Below are 26,320 nucleotides of genomic sequence, written 5' to 3'. Positions count from 1 at the left end.
CCAGCCTGGATTGAACAAACATATCTTCTCATCTATAAAGCTGGGATCTGACTTCTACTGCGTGCCCCATTAAGCCTGCCCAGGAGATGCCAAGGCGAGTCACGTGGGAAACATCCGGCCTGTAAGATGTCACCCTCATGAGAGGCCTTAGGAGCACGGGCTGCCTCGTGGGACTACAGGGCAGACTGTGTCTGTCATTGCTGCTGTCAGCCTCGGGTCCGGGGCAGTTTTAGTCACTTTTCTGCCCCCTGAGTGTTAAGGATGAGAGAATTTCAAATAGCCCCCTTTCCTAGACTGTTTGAACTGCCCAGAATAATCAACAAAAGATACCAGGCACACAGTTTGATTTTTAAATCAAAAGTTATGATTTTATTTTTTAATCTTAATACACCAAAAATATTTTTTCTTATGTTGTGAAATAAGCACTTGAAAAGAACAGTTCCAACATTGCTGTGATTTGCTTTGTAAGGTGTGGATGGATGGGCTTCCATCTGGATACAGGCTCAGGGGCCCTGGAGAAGGAAAACCTTCCAGTAGTTTCCAAGGAAGAGAGCAACCTCCAGCCTAGGCATCCCTAGCCCAGCACTTGTCTGACACCAAGAACACGTGACCGAAGCTCTACCAGGCTACTTCTAGATTTATTTTATTTATTTCCACTGGGAGAAAGTTCCACATGACACCAAACATTGGGAAAACAATCACATTAAAATACCAACACGATCTTTCCATGATGTCCTAAATGGGTTGCCAGTGTGGCCTGGTCCTGATCTATGGCATGAGCTTCTCACTTCACCGGTTACTCCAGTATACTGCAATGCAGTTGTGGGGGTGGACTTCCGGTGAAACACATCTGATTGACACTTTCACCTGCCAGAGCTCAATGGCAGAGCTGTTTCCAAGATCTCCAGAACCCTCTTTACTGCAAGCAACTTCTGGGTGCGACTTCCTTAGAAAACCCATGCCCCGGGAACCCCTTCTTCCCTTCCCCATCTGGTGAAGCCTGCATGTTCAAGGTTATTGGAGGATGGAGAAGCTAACCTAATGATTCTAAAGGCTGTGCCTGCTCTGGGTGGCACACCCACACTGGTGTTCTTCAGCTGTAGATCCTGCCCCATATTGCAGGTGTTTAACTATAGTTATGGAGGAAGATGTTTTAAGCGCGCAGACACCTGTTTTATGTCACTACTGGGTACCAGCAAACAATGCTGGCTCAATGGCAGCCTGGGACCTTGCATGTCCTACTGAGAAGTGGGATGAGATATGCCAGCCGTGCCCCACCAGCAGTCATTTGCAGGTGCATTACATGACAGGCCAAGTGCTGTGTGCTCTCAGCAAAACCTTGCCCGGATGGCGACCTGCCAAGGGCACAGACAACTGGATGATGTACGTCTATTTAAAAAAGGGACAGGGGACAATGACTCACTCAGGAACACTGGCTCTACTCTCATCTGAAGTTGACAGGAAAATATGATAAAAAACAGACACATTGGACTACTGGAAAGTTCTTGGCTTTCGTCATACTGTTCTCACCCAAATTGACTTGTCAGGATGGATAAGTTTTCAGGGGGAAATGCCTCAGGCAGATGGGCTCAGACTATGCCCACTCTCCTAGCATCTCCCTCCACTCAGCAGCTGGCCAATCCAGCAGCTGTATTAAAAAAAAAAAAATCACCATTCAGCCATAGCTGACTGACTCACATGCTAGAAAGTGCTTGATCTATCTGAAGAAGGAAAAGATAGTAACCTGAGCACGCTCTCTCCCAGGTCATTTAGCAGGTTGGGAACAAGGCCAAACGTCCAGAACATTCTACTCCCATGAAGTAAGACTCCAGCTGTTTTGTTACTCAGATGTGACGGCTTACCATAAAGATGCTACATGTGATTACTTATTTTTAAAAATCTGTTTCTCTTTCCTAGATGTATTTTCCTAGGCACCTGGCTGAATATTCATTCTACAAAAAGCTGGACACCTGAATTGTCTGTGACAAGATGGTAGTGACTAATCAGTCTCTTCATGAACTAAGAGAGTTGAAGAAGGAATGTGGACATAGCCCAACCTCTCCCTTCTCAGGCCCCATGCTCCTGTGTCCCTTCCCCTGCTAATATTTGTAGTGAGGTATGATTAGAAAAAAAATGAGAATAAATTACTTGCAATAAGAACCTTTAACCCATTACTTTAATTGAATACTTTTGCCTGGCACTGGATATAAATACAATAAATAATAGTTGTTCTAAGCAATAAAAACTGGGGAGTATCTCACACTAGAATTTCTTTGCAAACTCTTGTAGTTAGTTGAAGCTCAGACTGAGTGTATTAAACACACACACACATATATATATCTCAAGGATTTGTTCTTATTAATGAAGGAATGATGTTTTTGTCACACTGCAACTGGAATGCAGTGGAAATTTTCTAGTAGAAAAGATAACCTATTGCAGCTTAGTGGGGCAGCTCTAAAACTTGTCTGCCCAAGTTTTTCTGGAATGTTCAGTGACAGCGGGATTATCTGTGGCAGTCAATTGTCTGGTGTGTGTCGAATGTGTCATGGCCCAGGGATCTGGCCTCCTATCTTGATGTAATTAAAGCAGCTAAGCTGAGATGTTAAGAACAGTGTTCTGAACCTGTTAGACCAGAATTCTGTTTGTTTGTTTGTTTTTCAATGTGTGGCTTTCCCCCTTTCTCATGATAAGTATCAGAAATTCCTTTAAGATATATTTAGCTAATTTAAAAACAACTTACTAGACCATTCAACCTGCAGGCAAAAAAATCTGAAGTTGTTTTTGAACATTAGCATGAACCTAACATCAAAAGGAAAGTGCTTCTGGAAACTTCCTTTAGTCCTTTTTGGGGGCTCATTTCTATACTGTAGTGTGCTTCCTACCCTAAAAATCACTGAATTAAATAATTAACCCAGCAGGTTATCCTTTCACTGATTCTTCAATGAAACTCAAGTCAACTAATATGTGGGCCTTTTCTTGCTTTATTCTGCTTATGTTCTACTATGAGAGGAGGTGGAGACATACGTTTTTATTGCACAGAATCAAGTGTTTGCAAAGCCGGAAAGAACATTTGCATCCTAAGAATCTTAGTTGTTGCAACAAACCTACCTTTTCCCTAATAACGACACATTCCTCTGGTCAAGCAATCATCTCATCTACAAATCAACACCAAGACACCATACAAGACTGTTCACACTGGTTTAACGCAGGTGCAAGAGCTCTCTCACCAGTCCTTTCAGTCATGGCTTGATTCGCATGGATTCTTGCCCCACCGGTCCAGCCATTCACACAGAATGGAACAAAACTTTATTCTCTTTAAAATTCCACACGGAAAAAGATGCTGACATAGCCCTTGCCATCTCTGACAGAAAAGCAGAACAGCTGTGTCACGAATGACGGCACAATTAAAGCTAAAATAATATAAAAATAATCTGGAAAAAAATCCCTTTGACTGTACACTCTCAAATAAAGCAAGAAACATAAAACAACAGTTTCTGCTAGCCAGAAAATGTGTTACTATTCATTTGGGCTTTGACGTTCAGTGTATCCCACATTTGTGTGTATATGTGTGGTTATGTGTGTATAATCTATGCACTGAAGTAACCTCTAGTCTTTTCATCTAGTAAGCCTAATCATTATGCTACTTAACCAATTAGAAATACTATGATATCACACTGAACAACTTTACAGAATTTCCTCTTTGAAATACTAGGAATGTTGACACATTTATTTGGCTTGTAGAGGACTGAAATATTACACTTAATATTATCTAGCTTTTTAATTTTTTTCTTAAAGAATATGGCTCTTAGTAAATTGATTTTCTGAGTTTCAGAGCAAAAAGTCCCTTTAAAAAAACAAAACAAAAAACAAAAACAAACTTCTGAAGCTGACTTGAAGCAGAAAGGATATCTTTTGGTTTAGCCAAAAACAGGATTAGTACTCTGACATCATTTCAAATGTGAGGATTTAATCTATGGCGGGCGGGGAGCTGTAATTGTTGTCCATTGCTTTTAGCCAAACTGGTCATGAAGGATTTGTTGAAGTATCTCCACTCGGCCAGCAGAGGGCACTTTAAACACCTCTGCATTGCTTGGGGAGCAAATGCAGACGCAGAAACACAGTGTTCATCCAAAATCAGGCAGAGAGCTCTGCAAGATTTCTTCTTGAAAGTCACAAAAATATAGAAAAGCATGGTTTGTTCCTTAGGGCTTCATTTGGAAAGTCAGGAATACATGTAAAGTCAGCTAGGGCGGGGTGTACATATATTTCCTGTCTAGTGGATGGATCTTCAGCTTATCCTCTCTCTTGGCTCCAGGCGCAAGGTACTGAGCCTTTGTATGAATAGCACGGGTTCCATTTTCAAGTGCTTTCCTTGAGCTTCCATTATTTCCAATCAATTGTATTTACTCTCCTGTTCAAAATCCTGGGCAATGGAACAAAGGCAAAACTGCTAACTTCACTCTAATTTAAAGAGTAAATATTACCATTCACTGATCAGCAGGACTCTCTGTATTGGAGAGGCTCCTTTAGGACCAAGCCTCAATTGTTTCCATAGTTTCAGAAAAGAAAATAGAAAAAAAAAAACCACACACACACACACAAACAAAACCTCGGGAAACTATTGTGCCCTGTTTGGTTATGGCAAATGCCTGAGGCTTTTCAGTGAAGGGGAAATGTTGATTTTTTTTTTTTTTATTTTCCTCCATTGAAATTAAAGAAAAAAAAGATTAAGACATCTTTTCTCAGGAGAGCTACAACAGCTAAATTTTCTTAAAAGGCTTTAATTTCTGCAAAAAGCATTATTATTCTAGATATAAACCCTGTGTTTCTTCCATTGTTATCATTTCTATGGGCTCCAGATTTGTGTTGAAAAAGATTAGAAAGATTGTGTGTATGTATGTGCTCGCACAGTTTTAAAGGATATAATTCTCCCATCCTTAGAGAAATATAACACTTAGTAAAGGCTTTTTTTCCTCATACGGTGTTAATAGCCTTTGCTTGCTTTCTATTAGTCTTTTGCCTCTGGTTCCCTTTTGCTTACATTTGTCCTAGGGCTGACAGATAAGAGAGAAGTGGGGGACACCCCCCCCCAACAGTGCTTTGAGATAGAGGGGGTTGGTTACTCAGTGAGTCCTCACCCATAAAAAGGGTCATAAACTTACTGGGTTATGTCAACCTAAGTATCCTGAAGTTGCTCCGGGTTTTGTCTGCTTGTATGTTGTTTTGTTTTAGCTGCACCATATGTGATTATTTCCTTGTGCCATTTTCTTTTGTCTGGTTGGGTTTTTTTTTTCTTCTTTTTTCTTTTCTTTTTATTTTTTTCTTTTTTTTTTTTTAGATTGATGACCCTGAGCTATGGCTGCCTCCTCAGTTCCACCACTATTCAGCCTTGGATGTTTTCCTCATTTTGCCGATGTAGGCCTCAAAGAAGAAATGGCAGAAGAGAACGAAGTAGCTGAGGTACATGAGTGAGGACCAGAAGATGTTCTGAAAGTGAGAGTAACACTGGTCCTGCTGCATCCAGGAGAAGACTAGGTAGTTAACCACACAGCCCATGAACATCTGAGTGATCTGGGACAAGGTGATGAACATGGCAAACTTCCGAGAGACGCGGAAACCAGCAGCCCTCAAGGCATAATAAGTGTACATTACGGCATGCACGCCATAGTTCATCGTCATGAACCAACCACCCCCGGCCACCATGTCTTTGTAGGAGTACCAAGAGTACAGGAGCACAGTGATGTGGTGGTACCAGTGCAGGAAGATCAACTTCTGCTTCCTCAAGATAATGAAGATTGTATCTCCTGCAAGACAATGAAGAGAAAGCATGAACACGAGCCCTCTGACTGGCACAAGAAGGCAACAGGAGGTTTTAGAGAAGGGCTGGACTCGAATCGTAAACTAGGATCCACTAGGATCCACTCGTTTCCTAAATCAGTATTCCTGGCGCAGAACATTTGGGCTAGGAGGAGTAGCTTAGAATGGTTTGAGGATTACAGAGGATAATCAATACACCTTCATTACCCCACCCCTGGGTTGAAGTTTTTATTTCCTTTTATTTGTCGGCCATGGTGCTTAAACTCAGGGCCTAGGGTGCTGTCCCTGAACTCTTTTGCTTAAGGTTAGTGCTCTACCACTTTGAGCCACAGCTCGGCTTTTGAGTGGTTAATTGTAGGTAACAGTCTCATGGGGACTTTTCTGCCCAGGCTGGCTTGGAACTGCAATCCTCAGATCTCAGCTGCCTGAGATAGCGAGGTTTACAGGTGTGAGCCACTGGCACCCAGCTTTTCTTTTATTAATTTTTTTTTGTTATTATAAAGCTGATATACAGAGAGGTTACAGTAATAGAAAATATATTTTTCTTCATACACAGTAAAGCCAGCCACAAATGCATTTTTCAAGGTATGTGACACAGAAGTCTACTAACTTTTATTTCAGAATGGATATTACAGCCAGGAGACTCAAGTCTCCAGTGAACGAAATATGTCTTTGGAACTCCCTGGAGAGGCTATGGGCTTGTCTTAGGCCATTTACTCATCAAAACTGAACAGAATGCAAGCAAAAGTCCTCTGCAAATGGTGCTTAGGTCTCTTGAGTCATAAAACCATAGTTTTTCTTTGGCATATGACCAAAAAAGTATCCCCCAAATATGTGTCTTTGGGAGCACCTCACAAAATGAAGGTAATGATGGGACAAGGGACACCAAAGCCATTTTCTATCCACATGCAGCCTAGGAGAAAAAAAGCATTTTTCTACCAATGAATCCAGGGAGGAAAAATGGAAATGCAATCATTTTGGTTTTATGAAATGAACTGTAAAAAGGCTCTCCAGGCGCTATTGAAAAAAATTTCTAACAATATCCCTGTGTAGAAAAAGAAGACTTCTCCTGATGTGAGGTAGGGAATTTATAGAATAGAAACTAGAATTATACTCAAGTAGGTAGATGCTTTATCTTTGTAATGGCTCCCCTTCCTGGTTCTGAAAGAAATAGAATAGAGAGCACTGTTGTACCATTCCCTTACCAAGGAAGATTTAATTTAAAAAAAAAAAAGAGAGAGAGCCATGGGTTTATGGAACAGAAACAGGCATCATAGTTACATCCCTCTTTCTCAGCACCTTAGGTGATCTACAACATCCTTCACAAACATGACCTCTTTTTATATAACAAGGACCCCAAGATTCTTACTTAGCAATTTCAATAAGCATAAAAGGCACTGCTGCTTATGCCTCTCCTCTCCCTCGGAAGCCTTGTGACGTCCCACCATTCTTAGCATTAGACAAGGATAAAGAATGCTGGGAAGTTTTGCAAGGTTGGTTCTGATGATTTTCGTTAGCATCCACATAGGTGCTACCCTCTATATTCCAGTTACCAAGAGCTACTACTTTCTTAGCCCACTGAATTATTACACAATCATTACTTCATTGTTGACTAGAATAGCTAAGTTGCCAGTTGCTACGTTTCTGAACCGATTATAAAATTCCCATTGTCAGCTTCTCTCTCATGCGAGAAGCCTGATTTTCATTGTGTCAATAACTGTCAGGCTGGCTGACAATGGTGGATGGTATTGGTCACTCTCATGTGAATGCTTTAAGAGCTAAAACCAATGTCCAGCGACCCCAGATCTTTTGTGTTACAGTGGGTTGCTACAGCCTGCCTGTCAAAGATCCACCACTTCTGTATAATTACAACTCTGTGTCTCTCTTCCCTTCACAGGCTATCATGAAAGTACTCAAACTCCAGCCTACCTTTGTTTACATGGGAAGAAGGCAGAAGTCCAAGGAATTTTATGTTAAGCACAAAGTTGCTCATTCATAATTGAGAAGAGCTTGTCCATGAGTCTCTTAACCATTGTGAAAAATGGCAGTCTGGAGCACTATCTAAACACATAAGTTATTTCCCACAAAGTAACAAGCATTTCATCCTGATTATTTATAGATTTAGTTTGGCTTCCTCATTAAGTGGACAGGAAGACCCATCTAAAGAAGAATTTAAACAAGGAGATAGGACCTACAAGTCTGAAGTGGAGGGTTGGTGGGCTGGTGCTTTTCCTGTGGAGGCTGCGGCTGCGGCTGTCTCAGGTTTCATTTAGGACTGACAAGTTACTTTGGGGGAAGAGGTTGGAGTGGGAGAGAAGGCTTGAGACATGAAATCTTCAAAGCAAAATTAGTTTGAATTCATTCAAGACTCCCCCCCCCCAGAAGAGAGATACAGGATGGTATGATGAGTAATAATGACGAGTATTCCCCAGCAATGGTGCCTGGAATGATACCATGTGAAGTTATCAAGCTCAAGACACCGGGTAAAGAGGGCCCTGGGGCAAAGCCTTCCCTTGGAAGAGCAAATGGAGATCACTCTTGGTTTGGGATATTGCATTTACACTACTCCAGCAGGTATGAATGGTTGTTTCTGTGTATATGGGGGGGGGGGTGACCCAGATAGTAGCATATTTCACTTGTGAGGAACTATATAGTCTTTTGCCAAGTTGTGGCATTTCTAGGCTTGCCAAAAAGCTGCAGAGGAATCCAGAAATGTAAACCATCCTAAGGATTTATGTAGTTGCTATCTGTCAACCAATCTTTTTTTGGACCAAATGTCCAGTTGATGTATTTATTATAAAACAGGTTTTTGGCCAAGTACTCCCAAGGGCACTTTGGACTGTAGCAGGTGTTCCAATCATATCACCTAGTTGAGGACTTCCTGGTTGTTGCCTCCTGCTATCTTTGCCCCAGGATCTTTTTGTCAAGCACAGCATGGTGCTTTTTGTTTTTGTTGGTCATAGGTCTTGAACTCAGGGGGCCTGGGCGCTGTCCCTGAGCACTTTTTGCTCGAGGCTGGTGCTCTACCACTTTAAGCCACAGTGCCACTTTCAGATTTTGAGTGGTTAATTCAAGACTTTTCTGCAGGCTGGCTTTGAACCACCATCCTCAGATCTCAGCCATCTGAGTAGCTAGGACGACAGGTGTGAACCACCAGCTCCCGGCAGAGCATGGTGTTTGATGCACATACTAAATGCAGATCTCTGGCTCTACCAAGAAGGCCATGGATACTGAGGACCTCTCCACCCCCCCAAAAATGCCCACAGCCACTGAGAAACATGGAGAGGCAACTCTGTCCATGTGGTCTGTCACCCATGGCTGAACCCCCTCTTCACAGAGCAAGCTGGGGTGTAGCTGAGTCAGAGCTTCAAGAATAATGATAAGCTCAACTGAGCAAGGACCTAGACTCAGAGTAGAGGTTTCCAAGTTTCAACAAAAGCAAGATCTCAGCAGGTTTGACGATAATTCACACAGTGGGCACTAAAGATTTGCCACACAAAGCCGAGTGGTGGCTCTCTGGCTGCCCCTTGTTCTGATAGTGTGATGGCTACACAACCATGTGAATATTTTGTCCATCTTACCACCATATTAAACAAAAAGCTACAGGCACGGGGATGTAGGGGGCAACTCTCCTTGCCCTGCGCTGTGGGAAGTGTTTGGATTTTCTCATGAGATCATCTCTTTCTGGCAAGCAGAAGAGAATTCAGGTTCAGAGTGTTGAAAGACAGAGCTGGGAATCTGAAGAGGAAAAGTTCTCAATTATCCAAAAGGATGAATCCTTCCTGATGAAATGATAGTGATGACTTTTCCAAATTCACCCTCTAAAATGCACGAAAAGGCACCAAGGTGAACTGAGCGGTGGGTGAGGATATACTGTGATATGCTATGACTCAGAAGTTATTGTTTATTTATTTTTAATTGCTATTATAAAGGTAATGTACAGTGGGATTACAGTCCCATAAGTTTGATAATGAGTATATTTCTTTTTGGACAGTGTCATCCCTTCCTTTATTCTCTCCCAGTCTTTCCCTCCAAATAAATTCTAGAATATTTGAGGAACAACATTTCATGTTGTCAAATTTTTAAGAAAAGGGTATGCAGAACAAGAAAATACTGCTAAACAGACTCTACAACTAAGGGCAGCCACGGTGATGCAGGCTTTTGATCGGGCTATGTGGAAAATGGAGGCAGGAGGGTTCTAGGCCCAGGCTGGCCAAGGCAAAAAGTAAGAAATACTACTTGGAAAATAACTACAGCAAAGCCAAGCACTGGTGGGTCACACCTGTAATTCTAGCAGCTTGGGAGCCTGAGATCTAAGGATCACAGTTTGAAACTGACCCAGGGAGACAAATTTGTCAATTAACCAGTTAAAAAAAGCCAGAGGCCAATGTGTGGCAAGTGGCAAGAGTGCTAGCCTGGAGGGAAAAAAAGCCAAGTGAAAGCCCTAATAAGTCCTGAGTTCAAGCCAGGCACAAGGGGAAAAAAATAGTTCAAGCACAGAGAGATGGCTCGAGTGAGTTCAAACCCAGAATTCAAACCAAGTACTGGCCTTTGCCTTGCAAAACCTTCAAAACTAGTAAAAGGCAAAAATTATAAATGTGCTGGAGATGGCATTAGGAGAAAACACAATGTTCATGTATTTATGCATCTGCAGTCAGCCTTAAATTAAAAAAATAAAGGTGAGTGAGGGGTTTTATAAGGACAATTCTATGGAACAAAAACATGGTGGGGAGACAAACAATTCTTAACTTGAATCATTCTCACATTTTTAACAACATAGGAATGTAGGAAAGAAAGAAAAATCCACAAGAATCAAGAATAAATGTTCATGAGGGAGGAGGTAACAAACAGTACAAGAAATGTATCCAATGCCTAACATATGAAACTGTAACCTCTTTGTACATCAATTTGACAATAAATAATTAAAAAAAATAAAAAAGAATAAATGCTCACATTCTCAGACCAAGCCCAAGAGCTCTGATTTTGATAAACCTATGTGAGAAAAGTATCACGATAAAACAAATAGACCTGGCAAGACAATCATTTTATCTACCAATAAGAATATGAAATTAAAATATTCTCACAGAATTTAGAATGTGTTCAATCTATCTGTAGGCTCTCATGCATTTTTAAGATGAAGAGCTCTAAGTCCAATCTAAAAAGTAGCCTCAAGGGGCTTGAACGCAGAGCCTGGGCACCGCCCATTGGCTTTTTCCCCCCCTCTTAACACTGGCTCTCTACCAGCTGAACCACAGTTCTCCTCCAGCTTTTTGGTGGTGAATTGGGGATAGGAGTCTCATAGACATTCCTGTCTTGGAAATTTCAGTCCTCGAAGAAGCTATGATTACAGGCATGAGCCACTAGCACCTGTGTTTATGAACTTCTTAGGGTAAAATTCTGGTTGAACAGCTATTCTCTTCCAGACCCTATTGGATGCCTGACTGATGGTAGTAGGTGCTTTGTATTTATTTAGTGGCTCGCTGTATAAATGAATACAGATCAGTGCAATCTAATAGCTTGCATGAGTGCTGTGTGTGTGCACACAGCAGTTTTGTAAATATAGGGGAGCTAGCATATAAGGACCTACCTAGCACACCTGCCCTTCTCACAAAAGGTTTATGGGAAGTTTTCTTCTCTGTGTCTTCCCTTGTTTTGACAAGGGAATAACCACCAAACAACAGCCAGGTACTTGCTGTTGGTGGATGTGTAGCAGAGGGAACTCTAGATTGTATAGAACAAAACAGACTGGGGGCAGGAAGTAGGGGGCACGTGACTGGAGATAGCTAATGCCTTAACAGGAGATTGGTAATAAAACTATAACCTTTAAGTCCCTTCCTAAGAGAACCAGGAAAAGGAATCAATAAGCAGCATTTAATCTAAATATGTGTGCTTTCTTTAATTCCAAAATTAAGACACAAAACATACCATTATAACTGTGAATATAACTGGTCTTCTTTCTTTTTTTTTTTTTTTGCCAGTCCTGGGCCTTGGACTCAGGGCCTGAGCACTGTCCCTGGCTTCTTCTCGCTCAAGGCTAGCACTCTGCCGCTTGAGCCACAGCACCGCTTCTGGCGGTTTTCTGTATATGTGGTGCTGGGGACTCGAACCTAGGGCCTCGTGTATCCGAGGCAGGCACTCTTGCCACTAGGCCATATCCCCAGCCCCCATAACTGGTCTTCTTAATTCTTTTTTTTTCTTTAAAATATTAACTCCTCTATTGTTAAACTATGAGAATTACTCAAGTTGTTGATTAATTAGTTGTATATTAAACAAACACACAATTCTTTTTCGGCGAGGTATATGGGATTTGAACTTAGGGCCTTATATTTGTCATCTAGGTGCTCTGCCACTTGAGCCATACCTCCTGTCCTATTTTTCATTGGTTATTTTTGAAATAGGGTCTCACTTCCTCACTAATCTGACAATCTGTCTGTTTTAGGCTTCTCTTTGTTGCTGGGATCACAGGTGAAAACACACAATTCTTAATTTCAGATGAACAAAAACAGTAAGAAAGCCAGAAAGTGGGATGACCAAGTTTCCGCTAGGAAAACACACTTGATTATGAGCCAGTGGCTGGCGTGGCTTGTGGTTGTACTCTGAGTCAGCAAAAGGGACTTTTCAGCAGACTTTCTTTGAGAACTGGCAAATCTTTCCCACAGACTCCATCAAGGATTTTGTCAATCGATGCCACCCTTACCTTCAAGACCGCCACCAAGTCAGAGATTAAATGTCAGAAGTAGACAAACATAATCAATACGTTTTATTCATTTCTAGAGGGTGAATAATCGTTCTTCTTCGGGGCCCAATTCAATGGTGATTAAGCTCAAACAACACCAGAGACTAACCACGAACATTTGTTAATGAGATCTCAAGGATACCCAAACAAAAAGCTAAATTTCCTAATATGAATCCTACTAACTCCAGTGTTGAAAGAAACCTTAGATGTGTGACTTGGGAACACACATGCAGTTCTTTCTCTCTGTGCTTCTAATATTAGCTCAGTTGCTAATGAGTCTTAGAGAGGGGGCTGTGGGTATTTTATGAGTCCCTGGAAAAGATCTATTTTTAAGTGTGCTTGAAAATTGGCTCACTGCATGTAAATGATGTCACTATTAATACACATGGCATAAAATTATTTAAAGGAGGATACAAGAGGAGTGAGAAAAAAAGTGCAAGTCAATCAAGTGCTCAAATTCATTCATTATCATGTTCCTGCAAGCAACAAAGCAAGAACCTCAGACTGTATACTTCTTTGTTCTGTGTGTGTGCGTGCGTGTGTGTATGTGCGTGTGCTCGTGCACGCACGTGAAACTGAGGACCTAGGCATTGTCCCTTGGCTTTTTTGCTGGTTAATTGGAAATAAGAATCCCCTGGAATGTCTACCCAGGCTGGATTCAAACTGTGATCTTCAGATCTCAGCCTCCTGAGTAGCCAGGATCATAGGTGTGAGCCACCATTTTTAATAAGTACTGTATAAGTGTGGCTGGGAAGAGAAGGGGAGGAAGTGGAACGAGAGAAAGCACTCACCTAGTTCCGGTGCTTTGCTTACTACAAATGCATAAGCCCAGAATTTGCTGATGGGTCCATTGTAAAAACTCTGGTCACAAACTGACTGTTTCAGGCCTTTGGTCATCAATATGTACACCATGTAAGCACCAGTTCGAAGAGCACCGAATGTACTTTATAATGAAAAGAGAAAAGAAACAACTGTTAGAAATTCAATTTTACTTCTGGCATCAAGCACATAAGAATGGACTGGCAGTCACTGGTGGGAAAGAGACATAGAAAAATCACAATAATGTGCATTTACCTGAAAGTACCTTTGTGTGTGTGTGTGTATGTGTGTGTGTGTGCCAATCCTGGGGCTTGAACTCAGGGCTGTCCCTGAGCTTGTGTGCTCCAGGCTAGCACTCTACAGCTTGAGCTTCAGCTCCCACTTCATCCTTCTCACCTTCTATATTGTTGTGTATATGTGGTGTGTATGGGGGTTGGGGGTGTAGAGAGGCTTGAACTCAAAGCCTAAATGTTGTCCCTTAACTTTTTTCCCCCTCAAGGTTAGCACTCGACCACTTGAGCTACAGCTCCACTTTTGGCTTTTTTTTTTTTTTTTTTTTTGGAGGTAAGTCTTATAGGCTTTCTTACCTGGGCTGGCTTTGAACCATGATCCTCAGATCTCTACCCTTCTGAGTAGCTAGGATTACAGGTGTGAGCCCACCAGTACCCAGTGATGACTGGGTACTGCCAGTTCTGTACCTTGGACTCAGGGCCTGAGGACTGTCCCTGGCTTCTTTTTGCTCAAGGCTAGCCCTCAGTGACTTGAGCCACAGCGCCACTTCTGGCTTTATCTATATATGTGGTGCTGAGGAATCGAACCCAGGGCTTCATGTATACAAGACGAGCACTTTACCACTAGGCCATATTCCCAGACCCAGTTTTTCTTTTTTCTGCCAGTCCTGGGCCTTGGACTCAGGGCCTGAGCACTGTCCCTGGCTTCCTTTTTTTTTTGCTCAAGGCTAGCACTCTGCCACTTGAGCCACAGCGCCACTTTTTTTTTTTTTTGGCCATTTTCTGTATATGTGGTGCTGGGGAATCGAACCCAGGGCCTCATGTATACGAGGCAAGCTCTCTCGCCACTAGGCCATATCCCCAGCCCCAGTGATGACTAAGGAACAAAGACTAACCCCAATTTAAGGTACACCAAGTTCGGCTGCTCTGGAAGGTTATAGGAAAATCTGAATGTGTGCTGCAGACACCGTGCTTTGGAGAGTTAAATTCCGTCCTTCTTTTCCAGATTAAAGAACACTTTCACACAGAAGGAAAATCACAGTAAGATATAGTATAAGCTATTGTGCTTGGCCCTGCTCCTTGTTTTGAATTGTTAAGATAAGGTGATTTTTCCTTGTCTCCATCCATCAGTGTGAGCACTCCTATTTTCCTTACCAGTAACGTATTAGGGCGGGCAGGTGACTCCTGGCCAGTGAGGAGCAGGTGTGGGTGAGGTCAGGGTCTCCTGACCTTAAACTCACAGGGTCTGGAAATCCAGCCGCCATCTTGCAAGGATAGGCCAAAGGGTTCTTCCAGATGTGGCTGATATGGTCAGCCAACTCATCATTTTGTGATCCTGCCTCAAGACATCTCACTTTAGAGATAACATATCTACTTTTCATATACCTGCTTTTCATAAAGCCCACAGCAAGGAGCATGCAAATAATAATGCTCTTTCATACATAGTGATCACTAGTCCCAGATCTCGATTTTTTTCTGAGTCAGCAAGCTTGTTTTCTAGACATCACCTTTCCCAGTGGCTCCAACCATCATCTGCAGAAACGGCACAGCTTCTCCTATTTGTGGCTAGCGGGTGTGCTTTGTCATCAAGGCCAAGCCAAAGAAATTACCTGCGCATGACTTTCATCTTTCAAAAATCACTGGGAGTTCACTGCCAATTTCCTTCTTTTCTTTTCAGGTAGCACTGGGGTTTGAACTTGGGGCCTCCCTCACATTTGCTAGTCAGGTGCTTCCCCCACTAGTCCCTTCTGGCACTAGTATATTTTGGATATGGTCTCATGGTTGCCCTTGGACCAAGATCCTATGATCTTCCCTTGCTCAGCCAAAACCACAGGCATGCAAATCACTCCTGGGCTTGCTGCGATAGGGTCTTGCTGTTTTGCCTAAGCTGACATCAAACTTCATTCCACCTGATCTCTACTTCCTGAATTGTTAAGATTATAGGCATGAGCTATTGTGCCTGGCTATGGTCTTAATTTTGATTCATTAATACTTTAGTACAATTTTACTGTGTCCTTTCTATTGTGATAGAAGTCATCAGGCAAATTCTGGCTGGTTGGCTGTGATCCCGAAAGAGTTTTAGGAAGTGGGTTGAATTTGGAGTCAATAAATATGGCATATACAAGTTGGAGGTTAAAGGTCTGTGTGTGTGTGTGTGTGTGTGTGTGTGTGTGTGTGTGTGTGTGTGTGATTTATAGAGCATTGTAGAACTCTAAAGGTCTTGGTATCACAGTTACACACACACAGTGATGCTGATAATGAGTGCACACAACCCACATTATTGTCCCATATCTATTCCTAAGCTGCCTTCCCTGAACTGGGAACAAGGCTTGCTCAGAGCAGAGGACAGTGGTGCTTGTGTGGGAGAGGGTCAGTGCCAGCCATTGGTGCATTGTTGTGGGTTGACAAAGCTGGGGTCAGGGGTGGGGGCGCCTCTCAGCCAATAGGATGATTGTTCCATGTGGGAAGCCACCAGCTCTGCGCCTGCACTTCTCAGCCAGCACCTCCTGTGGAACTGGGTGGGGATTAGGACACCTAATACTCTTTCAGGTGAGGAGCCATTCTCTCTTCCCAGTGTTATATTTCCTCCAGAGATGTGTGATGCCGTAGGCACCTCATGTTCTGTGGCCCCACCCCCTTATTTATGCAGAGGCACACTTTTGCTCAGCAGTCACCCACTCTCTTGCCGGGCCTCGTTCACAAGCATTCTCAGCAGCTCCCAAGAACTAGTGGCAGAGAGCAGCCTTTGCAAACACGAGGCTAGGAGCACACCTTAGCCATTTCTGGATTCATGAGTAGACAAGTTAGGTTTTCTTCCACCTAGAATGAGGTTACATAGCCCACAAATTACCTCTATGAGTTGTGTAAAGCACTATTCAGTTGGGTGTTCAATTAGTGCCAGGATTCTGATATATTCATGCTCAATACAAGTTTATGAAGAGTTAGCAGGGCATTAGTGCTCATGCTTGTAATCCTAGCTACTCAGGAGGCTGAGATCTGAGAATCAAGGTTTGAAACCAGCCTAGGCAAGAAACTACATGAGACTATTATCTCCAATAAACCAGCAAAAAAAAAAAAAAAAATCCAGAAGTAGAGCTGTGGTATAAGTAACAGACTGCTAACCCTGGGCAAAAAAGCCCCAGGATAGCCCCCAGGCACCAAGTTCAAGCCCCAGGACTGGTACACACACAAATTTAAAAAGTTCACAAATGGTTGAAGTCAATTATCCCTAGGTGGAAGTCAAGGAAATGGATTTCTAGTGAACTTGATTTTCCCCGTGATTCTCCCTATCACTGATATCTTATTATTCTCATCTTGGTAATATTGATATGAGAACTTTCATAAAATCTGTCTATTTCCTTCCTTCCTATCACTACTTCCAGAAATGTTGAGTTTATTACTAGGACCACATCTATAACCCCAACTACTTGTGAGACCAAGACAAGAAGAGCATGGGTTTAAGATGTATCCTAGCATGTACAAGGCTCTGGGGTTCAACCTTCCTTAAGACAAAAGGAAAGAAAAATGACAACACTTCTGGGGAGTTCTCCAAGGCTTGGGGAGGTCCCTCCTTGCACAGAACCAGAGTGAGGGCCAGGGACATACAGGGGCTCCAATCTGGCTGCCTCGGGCCCCCAGTCCTTGCATCTTGATTGACTCCTGTCTGCACAAAAGCTAGCCATGCACCAAAGCTACACACTGTGAGTTGCCACTACACAAATAAGTTCACGAGAGGATACGAAGTGAGCATTGCCCTCAGTACATCTGAAGGAGAGGCTGTTAGTATAGAAAGGTAATTGGTTCATGCATGAGGTATATTCCAGTCAGATGACAAAGATTATTCTAAATCCAGATCTTCAGACAAGCTGTGAGTCTGTGCTGAATGAGGGCGGGTGACTACAACGTCACATGCTTTTTCCTTGGCTCACATACTTAGCTTTCTTTTCTTTTTTTTGCCTTTGTAAGACATTATCCAAATTCTCTTGCCAAAGTCGACTTCAGATGATAACAGTAATGGGGTAGTAGTGCTCTCTGTTGTTATTCTCCACTGGCAACTCGAGGCACAAGGCCAGCTCTGACAGCAGAGGTGCTAAGTGCAGGCCTCCCAAGTGCAGCCCATTTCCTCATCAGTAGCACGGGCCATGGAGGTGCCTGGAATGCTCTCCTGATTCACGAGGGAGAGGCCCACTGCTTGGGAAAGAACCTTCTCCCTTGTACTACAGGTGGACTCATATCCATGTTGTCTTGGATTATTGTATTTTAATTATGGTTTTTCTTATCATTAAGTAATTGTACAAAAGGGTCACCATTCAATGTGTCAGCTTTGTGTTTTTTTTTTTTTGTTTTGTTTTGTTTTTTTTGCCAGTCCCATGGGGCTTGGACTCAGGGCCTGAGCACCATCCCTGGCTGCTTTTTGCTCAAGGCTAGCACTCTACCACTTGAGACACAGCGCCACTTCCGGCTTTTTCTATAGATGTGGTGCTGAGGAATTGAACCCACGGCTTCATGTATGCGAGGCAAGTACTCTTCCACTAGGCCATATTCCCAGCCAACATGTCAGCTTTTAAATACAACGAATCATGATGTTTCACAATTTTAAGATGCACCTGTAAAACAATGGCTAGTTTCAGAAAGTCTCATCTAAATAGGTGCCTGGCCCCACTGATAACACTGAGAAAATAACCACAATGGAACTAGGCACAAATGTACTAGTGATTTTTTCAGTGTGAAGTTAAGATGTAACACCACTAACTACAGACCAGTCCTTGGATAACAAATTGGCATGAGAACTGGGAGAGAAAACACTGATTCATATATTGAACCAACACCCACTTAATCAACACCGAGTGTTAAATATTGCAGTAGTCATAAGGAGGAAAGAGAATCTCCATATCCTATTGTAGAAGATAAGAAACCTGTCAATAAACCTCTGTACACACACGCGCGCGCCTGTGTGTGTGTGTGTGTGTGTGTGTGTGTGTGTGTGTGTATACACTAGGAACAATTGATGGTGTTGACAAAATATTAAGAGAGTAAATGTATGTGGTTGAATTTCCTCTCTGGATAGGCAGTTAAACGTATGTTGGAACATTGGGAATATAAGTTTAGAAGGCTTTCATTTCACCTTTGGGTTGTATTGAACTGTAAGAGATTTAGTTAAGTCTTCCTCACACCCAAGCTTCGATTATAAGTTCTGACCATTTATCTATGTCAGAAAAGACATCATCACTCTCTGTTCTGAACTTCCCATTTTTATTGCCATCTGAGAATTAAAATGGAAGTACCTCAGCCGTGACTTTCTCAGAAGAGACAACCTTGGGTATAAATCATCAGTCATTCTTTCAACTACTTCCACAGACTACAAGAGTTCACATGGAAGTGAACCTCTATAGATAGATAGATTCCCTTACTGGCTCTTGGACATATTTTAGAATTCAAACATGGCTCTTAAGGTCCTTGTATTCTATATTGCCAACCACATCCCATCTCTACTAACTCAATACCCGAAGCTGCCATGCCTTCTAGGATTAGACAATGAAAATGTCTTCCAATCAAATGAAAGAAAGATGTGAGATTTTTCACCAGCTTTCAGAACATGGCAACGCCTCACCCAACAGTAGCAACTCTTCCCATGAACACAGGAGAGGTCACCATGTTTCTGATGACAAGACTTGATCTGCCACATTCCACAGCTGGCCAAATACCCAATCTTAGTTTGATTAATAAGATGTTCCATTAACTTGATCTACTATTAAGCATCACCAATACTTATACAGGTTTCATCTATCTGGAACCACTGGTAGCTTCACCTTGGCCAGCGACGTGTGGCAGATAGCCACTCCCTTATTCACTCTAGGACTCAGATCCAGTGGTGTCAGCTCTCATTCCAGCTGGCAAGCTTTTGTTCATGTGGAAGCACTGTGACCGAGCACCCAGGGGCCTCCACATATAAAGAATTCCACTGAGCAAAAGAAGAAGAAATTAAATTCTCACAAGTTCATGGGCATCATTATCCTGGTTTTATAAAGAAGTAGGCAAAGAGGTCAGTGGACTAGCCCAAGGACTCATGGTTTCTGTGCAGCACCTGACAGCTGTTCCTAAGATCTCCTCACCAGGCTGTGGGCCTCAGTGTGGCTACACATGACAACTACCAGTAGTATTAACAACTGTAACACCTGGTACACAGCTTACGCCAACTGGACCAAGCCTGGGAGTGAGGTGTGCCTGTGGGTCCTAGCTAGGAGTTACAGATGCCCTGGCAATGTCGTCGGGCAAGATAACATGGCCCCTCCAGGAGCCTGTGGATGTAGCTGGCATCATTGATGGGGGGATGGAGTTGCCTCTCTGGGCTTCACTGCTGTCCCAGATGGATGCCTTTTCTCTGAAGTGTAAGCTTTAAAAGTTGTATATTTTCACCAGTGGGTGGGTTACTTCATCTCTCCTCAGCCACTGTTTTGCCACAATGAAGGAATTCTGACTTTCAACTTCACCAGAATACGTCACCACAATGCTTCGGGTTCCACGCTTTCATGATGAGAACAGAGATAAAGTACTACCATTAGTGACTCTAATTAGGCTCAGCAGAAAACAGAGAGACTAGCCAAAAACAAACAAAAACTTGAAATAAATGTGGACATAGTAAAGATTAATGCCAAGCCAAAAAACTCATTAGTACCCCCAAAAGTAGTGAGTCATCGTGTTTGTACAAAAAAGCTTTATTACTTTGTGTTGGGGGGGGGGGGAGAGCTCCTCATCCCCTGGGGAATATACCAATGACTATGACAGCGATTCAGTACCAAGACGAAAGCACTGCACCATTAACTCCCCTGCGTGGCCTCCGAGGCTTCTTTCTTAAGGATGATTAATGACAATTTGGTCATGAAATTCATTTTTGTTATCCAAAGCATGCTACAGGTCATTATCTGTATAATCTCTTTTGGCAGCCCAAATCCAATGAATCAAGAAAAAGAATAAAAGAAGGAATGACGAAATGAAGAGGATGAGGGAAAGGAGGAGGAAGAAAGGGAGGGGAAAAAGGGAGCAGAGGGAGAGGCAAGTGGGAGAACAGAGGAAAAAAGACAGAGAATGAAAGAAGGGAGGGAAGGGAGAGAGAAAAATTATTGTGGCCTTCAGTTTTCTACATATTTAAAATGAGGTCTAACCCTTAACTTTTGTGAGCCCCTATAATCAGAAAAAGAGAAGGCATCAGTCATTAAGTTTCTGCTCTTTCATATATCCAACTTCTCCCCCAGGCATCTTAATCTAAAGATCCAATTGGTCTTTTTTTAAAATTTGAAAGTAGAACCATTAGGTCTTTATTGCCTTTTAGAATCGTACATCATTTCTTTTGAAATTTTCATATTCATACATAGTCAATGAATGACTAGCATACCAAGATATGCTAGAGAAGGTAAAGTTAATGGACATTCATTCTACAGGTATCTATTCGGTGTGCATGCCTACTCACATGAAAAAGAGCTTAGCTTCATTTCTTCTCCCTGTGCTAGTTATTTTTATGAGGGCAAGTGTGTGTTTGGTAGGAGACATAATTCACTTGCAAGAATGAAGGGTGAGCTGTCTTTCTCTGTGCCTCAGTAAAGCCAGGTAACTTCAGATGATGGGGTGTCTGGACGGTCTCTGAGGACCCCAGAGAAAGCCTTCAAGATTTGGTTTTGCCCAAGATATCAAAAAGACATTTGTACTTCCATGTTTATCGCAGCACAATTCACAATAGCCAAAATATGGAAACAACCCAGATGCCCCTCCACAGACGAATGGATCCAAAAAATATGGTACTTATACACAATGGAATACTACATAGCGATTAGGAATGGTGAAATATTGTTATTCGCAGGGAAATGGTCAGAACTCGAACAAATAATGTTGAGTGAGACAAGCCTAGAACACAGAAAACAAAGGGGCATGATCTCCCTGATATATGACTGTTAACAAAGGGAGACGGAGAGACAGTAGAGACCAAGTCTGTGAATACTGTATATGTTCTTGATACATTGTATATTGTATATATGTCTACCTGACCTAGACAAGGAATAGAAAAACAGGACGTAAGATATCACAAGAAATGTACACACTGCCCTACTATGTAATTGTACCCTTTTTGCACAACACCTTGTAAAAAAATTTATGTTCAATTAATAAAAAAAAAAAAAAAAGATTTGGTTTTGTTGGAAAGCAGCCTGATAATGTTTCCATCAGAACCAAGTCAAAATCTTTCTCCGGTATGATAAGTCAATAAAAGACACATAGCCCCAATTTACTCGCAAAATATATTTGAAAATGAAAGCCACAGCCTATGGGTTTTTCATATTTATTTATTTTTGTTCATATTTTAGTTATTTTACCACTACAATAAAAATCATTGAAAAAGAGGGCTTGGTCTCCATAGATGAACTCTTATACCTTAAGCAATCACATCTACCATGCCAATTAAGTGTAAAAAATGTCTTTTAAAATATTAAGAAAAAAAAGACAAATCCGTTTGTAATCTAGAACTTAGGAGGCTGAGGTAGGATGAGCCTACATTCCAGGCCATCCTAAGTTCTATATCTCCGACAAACAAGCCAACAAATAAAGTCTTCCAAACAAAATTTTAAAAATCCAGAGGGACATGACACATGCTTTTAATAAATGCTAAAAATGACTTTCTGGAAGAAATACAATGTTCTCATAATGAACTGCTGAAAGTCTGACATACAACGAAACCCTAACAGGCCCAGTGATGTGGCAGGGAGCGTGGGTAATGACTATACCCAACAAGCAGATGGAGAGACGGGGTGCCAGCCACAAACCCAGCCGGTTCCCTGGCCTGCTGACCAGCTTTGAAGAAATAAATAATGACTCAGCACATTCAACGATGTCTCCATCTGATGAAAAATGGATCTGTAATGAGTGTTAACAAAAAGATAAATCCAAGTGCCAATGTCTTGGGAAAAGAATGGATGAGATCAGGATTATCCTGTGTACATTTACTGAATCTAACCACATGACAAGCTCTGACAAGTTTTCATCCACAAACTCTTTCCACAACTCCACAGAAATCTCAAATGAAAGGGCCCTTGCAGGTCAATATCAAATATTAAATATGGTGGAAAGAATCCAGTGTCCAATATGAGTTAAGCCAAGAGCCATAAATAACTCTTTAGAAAATTTTGCTCTTATTTGATTGTGTCTATCTGGGTTTGTCTGCCTAGAAAACTCATGCTGATTATTACAAGGTTCTATGGAGTGTCAAGGAATTTAGAAAAGAGAAACAAGAAGGAAAAAAAAAATCTGTTTTCAACACATCCAGATTTTAGTGGAGGAAACCAACACACACACACATGCATACATGTGCAAATGTGTATATGTACGTGTGTGTGTATAATGTATATATATTTTTACAATTCCTGCATCTAGTTAATAAACAATCCACAGAGCTGGGGGAAGAAATGGCTGTAGAAAGGTCAGTCAGGGCAGGAGTAAACAATGCATAAGGGAGGAATAAGGGAGGATTCAGGTGTGCCAAGTGGGTCAGATTCACAAGTCTGCTACCTCACTAGAGGAGAACATAGGGCACTGGGCTCCTCGTCTACCCAACATCTGTGAGAGCTCTTGGCTATTCTGCAGAGACAGCTAGGAACCAGGCATGTGGAGATAAATGTAGATTTTCAGGCTCTATAAGGTAATCGCTTTCAGAGAGAACTCAGCAATGAAAAACTTTAATACATATTCCAGAAGTTATTTAAGACACACAGGTCAGTCTGAGAAGCCTACAATAACTTTCCTCCCCTTTCCCCTAAGCTCCTAGGATCATTTTTCCTTTCCTCTCCTCGAGCCTAGGGCCTAGTATATGCTAGGCAAAGCATTCTACCGCTAAGCTATACATTCAGCCCAATAATAAATACCTGAAGCTACGAACTACATGGATGGTGACAGAAAGTATCCAATACCTTCATCTGCAAAGGCTCTGGCTTCATTTCGATCATGATGGTTTGAAATTGGGCTATATATAATATCAAGGAGGAAAATTAAAAAAAAAATGCAGCCCTTAACCTCATCATTTCAGAGCCAGTGTCCAAATTATACCCACAATTCTGCCATATGATGACAAACTCAGTATGTGGGAAACAGAAACGACCTTTAATGTTGGGTGCTTATCTCAGACCTCCAAGCAAAAGACCCCATCTAAAAAAATCAAAATCTAAAGCAAAGATGAATGGGGGGGCATAGCTCAACACTTACTGAAAAAAAAGCACAAAACCCCCTACTTCCAATCCTCCCACCAATAAATAAACAAACAAACAAACAAACAAATAAATAAAAGATAAAAAAACATTGTCAAAACCAAGTACTTAAGAGTGAAGAAACTTGCTAAACAGGATGAAAATTTAGCAGATGTTTATTCATTGTATTTAGAATTATGTTTCAAAGCACATAATTCCCTGGGTACAGACTGACAGAGCTTGAAATCATATCCATAATTGACATGTTTTTCCTACTGAAAAAAAAATGATCTTGAATTATAAGTTATACAGCATTTTGATATGTTGCAATACTAAAAAAAATGCCCTTCTTATAAATGCTCACATTCTAGAGTAGGCTTTTTGTTTGAGAATAGGTCGGTTCTAAGGACAAGTAAGATAATAGAGATAAAGCATTGACTTATGGCATGTAAACTGGTTATTAGATACAAATTTAGAAGAAAATCCAGTTAGTTTCCTCTTCTGTCAGAGGGAGCCTGTTAAATGATATTCTTACAAATGTTTGGAAGTGGAAGAATTTTCAGAAGAGTGAACATTTCCCTTTCAATACAGATTACTCTCTTCCTGTTCTGTCCTTCCTCAATTACTGGCTGAAATGTTCAACCCTCTCTATTATTAAGGCTGTATAGATAGGAGCAGGTGAGTCTGATATTTTTTCCTTCTCTTCCTTCTCTGGTTTGATCAGCCTGGTTCTGGAGAGAGTGCAGCATGGAATTCCGTCAGTGAAAGCAAACAGACCACGCCTGAGGAAATGAGTCCTTTAGAAATATTTTGTACAAAGTTCAGTGACTATTCTTGTACCTTGAGTCAGGTTTTTTTCCCCCCTTCCTTCCCTTTCCCTAGGAAAAGACTAGAGTCATTTGAATGGCCTGAAAACTTGGCAGCTCTGGAAGGTAATTATTCTCCCTTTTGGACCTGACCCAATACAGGAAACAATAAACAACTTCCGGAAGGTTTCCAAGCCCAGCTGTCTCTGATGCTAAGCCTTGGTCAGCAGAAATACTAGTGAGCACCTGTCACCAATGTCACAGCAGGGACACCCGCTCACCCTTTGCTTGTTTAGTTACAAAGCCACACCTATGTTTTCTAGGGGAAGAAAGACATTCAAAACTTCTGTTGAAGGTGATGATAATTTCTTTTTTAGCCAACTCTAACTTTCTAGCTGGTTTTCAAGCACAAAATACTTCTAATCAAAGAAAAAATATATTTCTAATCAGCCGAGTGCTGGTGGCTCACACCTGTAATCCTAAACTACTAAGGAGGCTGAGACCTGAGGATTGTGGTTCAAAGCCAGACCAGAAAAGAAAGGCCATGAGACTCATCTGCAATTAACCACCAAAATACTGGAAGTGGCGCTGGGCTTAAAGTGGTAGAGCTCTAGTCTTGAGTGAAAGAGCTCAGGGATAGCTCCCAGGCCCTGAGTTCAAGCCCCCATAACGGACCAAACAACAAAACAAAAAAGTTTCTAATCAAGGGATTTCTGGTAGCTTTTATCAGAAAGATAGCTTCTTTGGGAAAGATAAGGGGAGAAGGATAGAAAGGCTGACATTGATCAAAATGCATTGTACTTGTTGGTATCTCCCCCACCCCTTAGGTCCTCAGCCCCTCCCACTAGCCCCCAGCTCTACCCATACCTGAACTCCCTGCCCTCAGACCTACCTACTTCCCCTCTAGCCCCAGAGTTATATAGGTGACCACCTGAATTAAGGTGCAGACACCATATTGTGCTCTCTCTCTCTCTCTCTCTCTCTCTCTCTCTCTCTCTCTCCCTCCCTCCCTCCCTCCCATGGGAGATATGGCCCCACTAATAAACCTCCTCATAAACCTTCTTCTCCTGTCAGTGACTATCTCTGCATGGTTCCCAGGGAGGGCTGGGACAGATTCTTTTAGTACTCGTGATCTGACTTGCTGAATTGATACCTCTTTGTACAACGACTTTAACGATAATAATAACAAGAAGAAGAATGCTTCTTTTATTGTCAATAATTAATTAGTTTTTCCTTTTCTTTTGTCAGGTTCTTGCACTTTGCAAGCAGGGTTACAAATATCTGATCCCAGGGTGTTAAACAATGTTTGAAATTATAAACCTACTTCGGATGAATAGAGCATTTCACTGCCTGCTCAAGGAACTCAGAGAGAATGGATGGCCACGATGGGGTGAGGCTGTCTTTCTCTTTGGAAATATCCAGGTTCCTCAAGTTTCTCCTCAAAGATTCTTGTGGAAGCATGGGCAGAGTCTATTTTCAACAAAGCCAAGACAGGACACCCATTAAAGTGTTATAGCTTATATATTTTGTGAACATTACGATAAGGATGAATTCTAAAGTGTTGACTGTGGTCCCTGAAACGTGAAGCATTACCTGGTGTTAAAGTGCAGACTCTATAGGAAATTCACTAGAACTTTTGCAATAATTTTTCCCTTTGAAAGTGTGTGTGTGCGTGCATGCACGCGTGTG

The 26,320-nt window shown here is 41.9% G+C and overlaps 1 protein-coding gene across 2 annotated transcripts in view; it reads right to left on the bottom strand.

The window, feature by feature from the left end:
- Positions 1-5,227: 5,227 nt before the first annotated feature.
- Positions 5,228-26,320, bottom strand: part of Elovl6 (ELOVL fatty acid elongase 6) — a 95,237-nt gene continuing 74,144 nt past the window's right edge. For both annotated transcript variants that reach the window (XM_048333381.1, XM_048333380.1), the window contains exons 4-5: positions 13,345-13,496; positions 5,228-5,804 (exon numbers count right to left, since the gene is read on the bottom strand). In XM_048333381.1, coding sequence (XP_048189338.1) covers positions 5,380-5,804; positions 13,345-13,496 — 577 coding nt within the window. In that variant the 3' untranslated portion in view covers positions 5,228-5,379. The remainder of the gene's footprint in view (positions 5,805-13,344; positions 13,497-26,320) is intronic.

Source organism: Perognathus longimembris, chromosome 24, assembly GCF_023159225.1.
Source record: "Perognathus longimembris pacificus isolate PPM17 chromosome 24, ASM2315922v1, whole genome shotgun sequence".
In the NCBI taxonomy this organism is placed as follows: domain Eukaryota; kingdom Metazoa; phylum Chordata; class Mammalia; order Rodentia; family Heteromyidae; genus Perognathus; species Perognathus longimembris.
The sequence above is the reverse complement of the archived record's forward strand: the minus strand, read 5'-3'. Positions and strand labels throughout refer to the sequence as shown.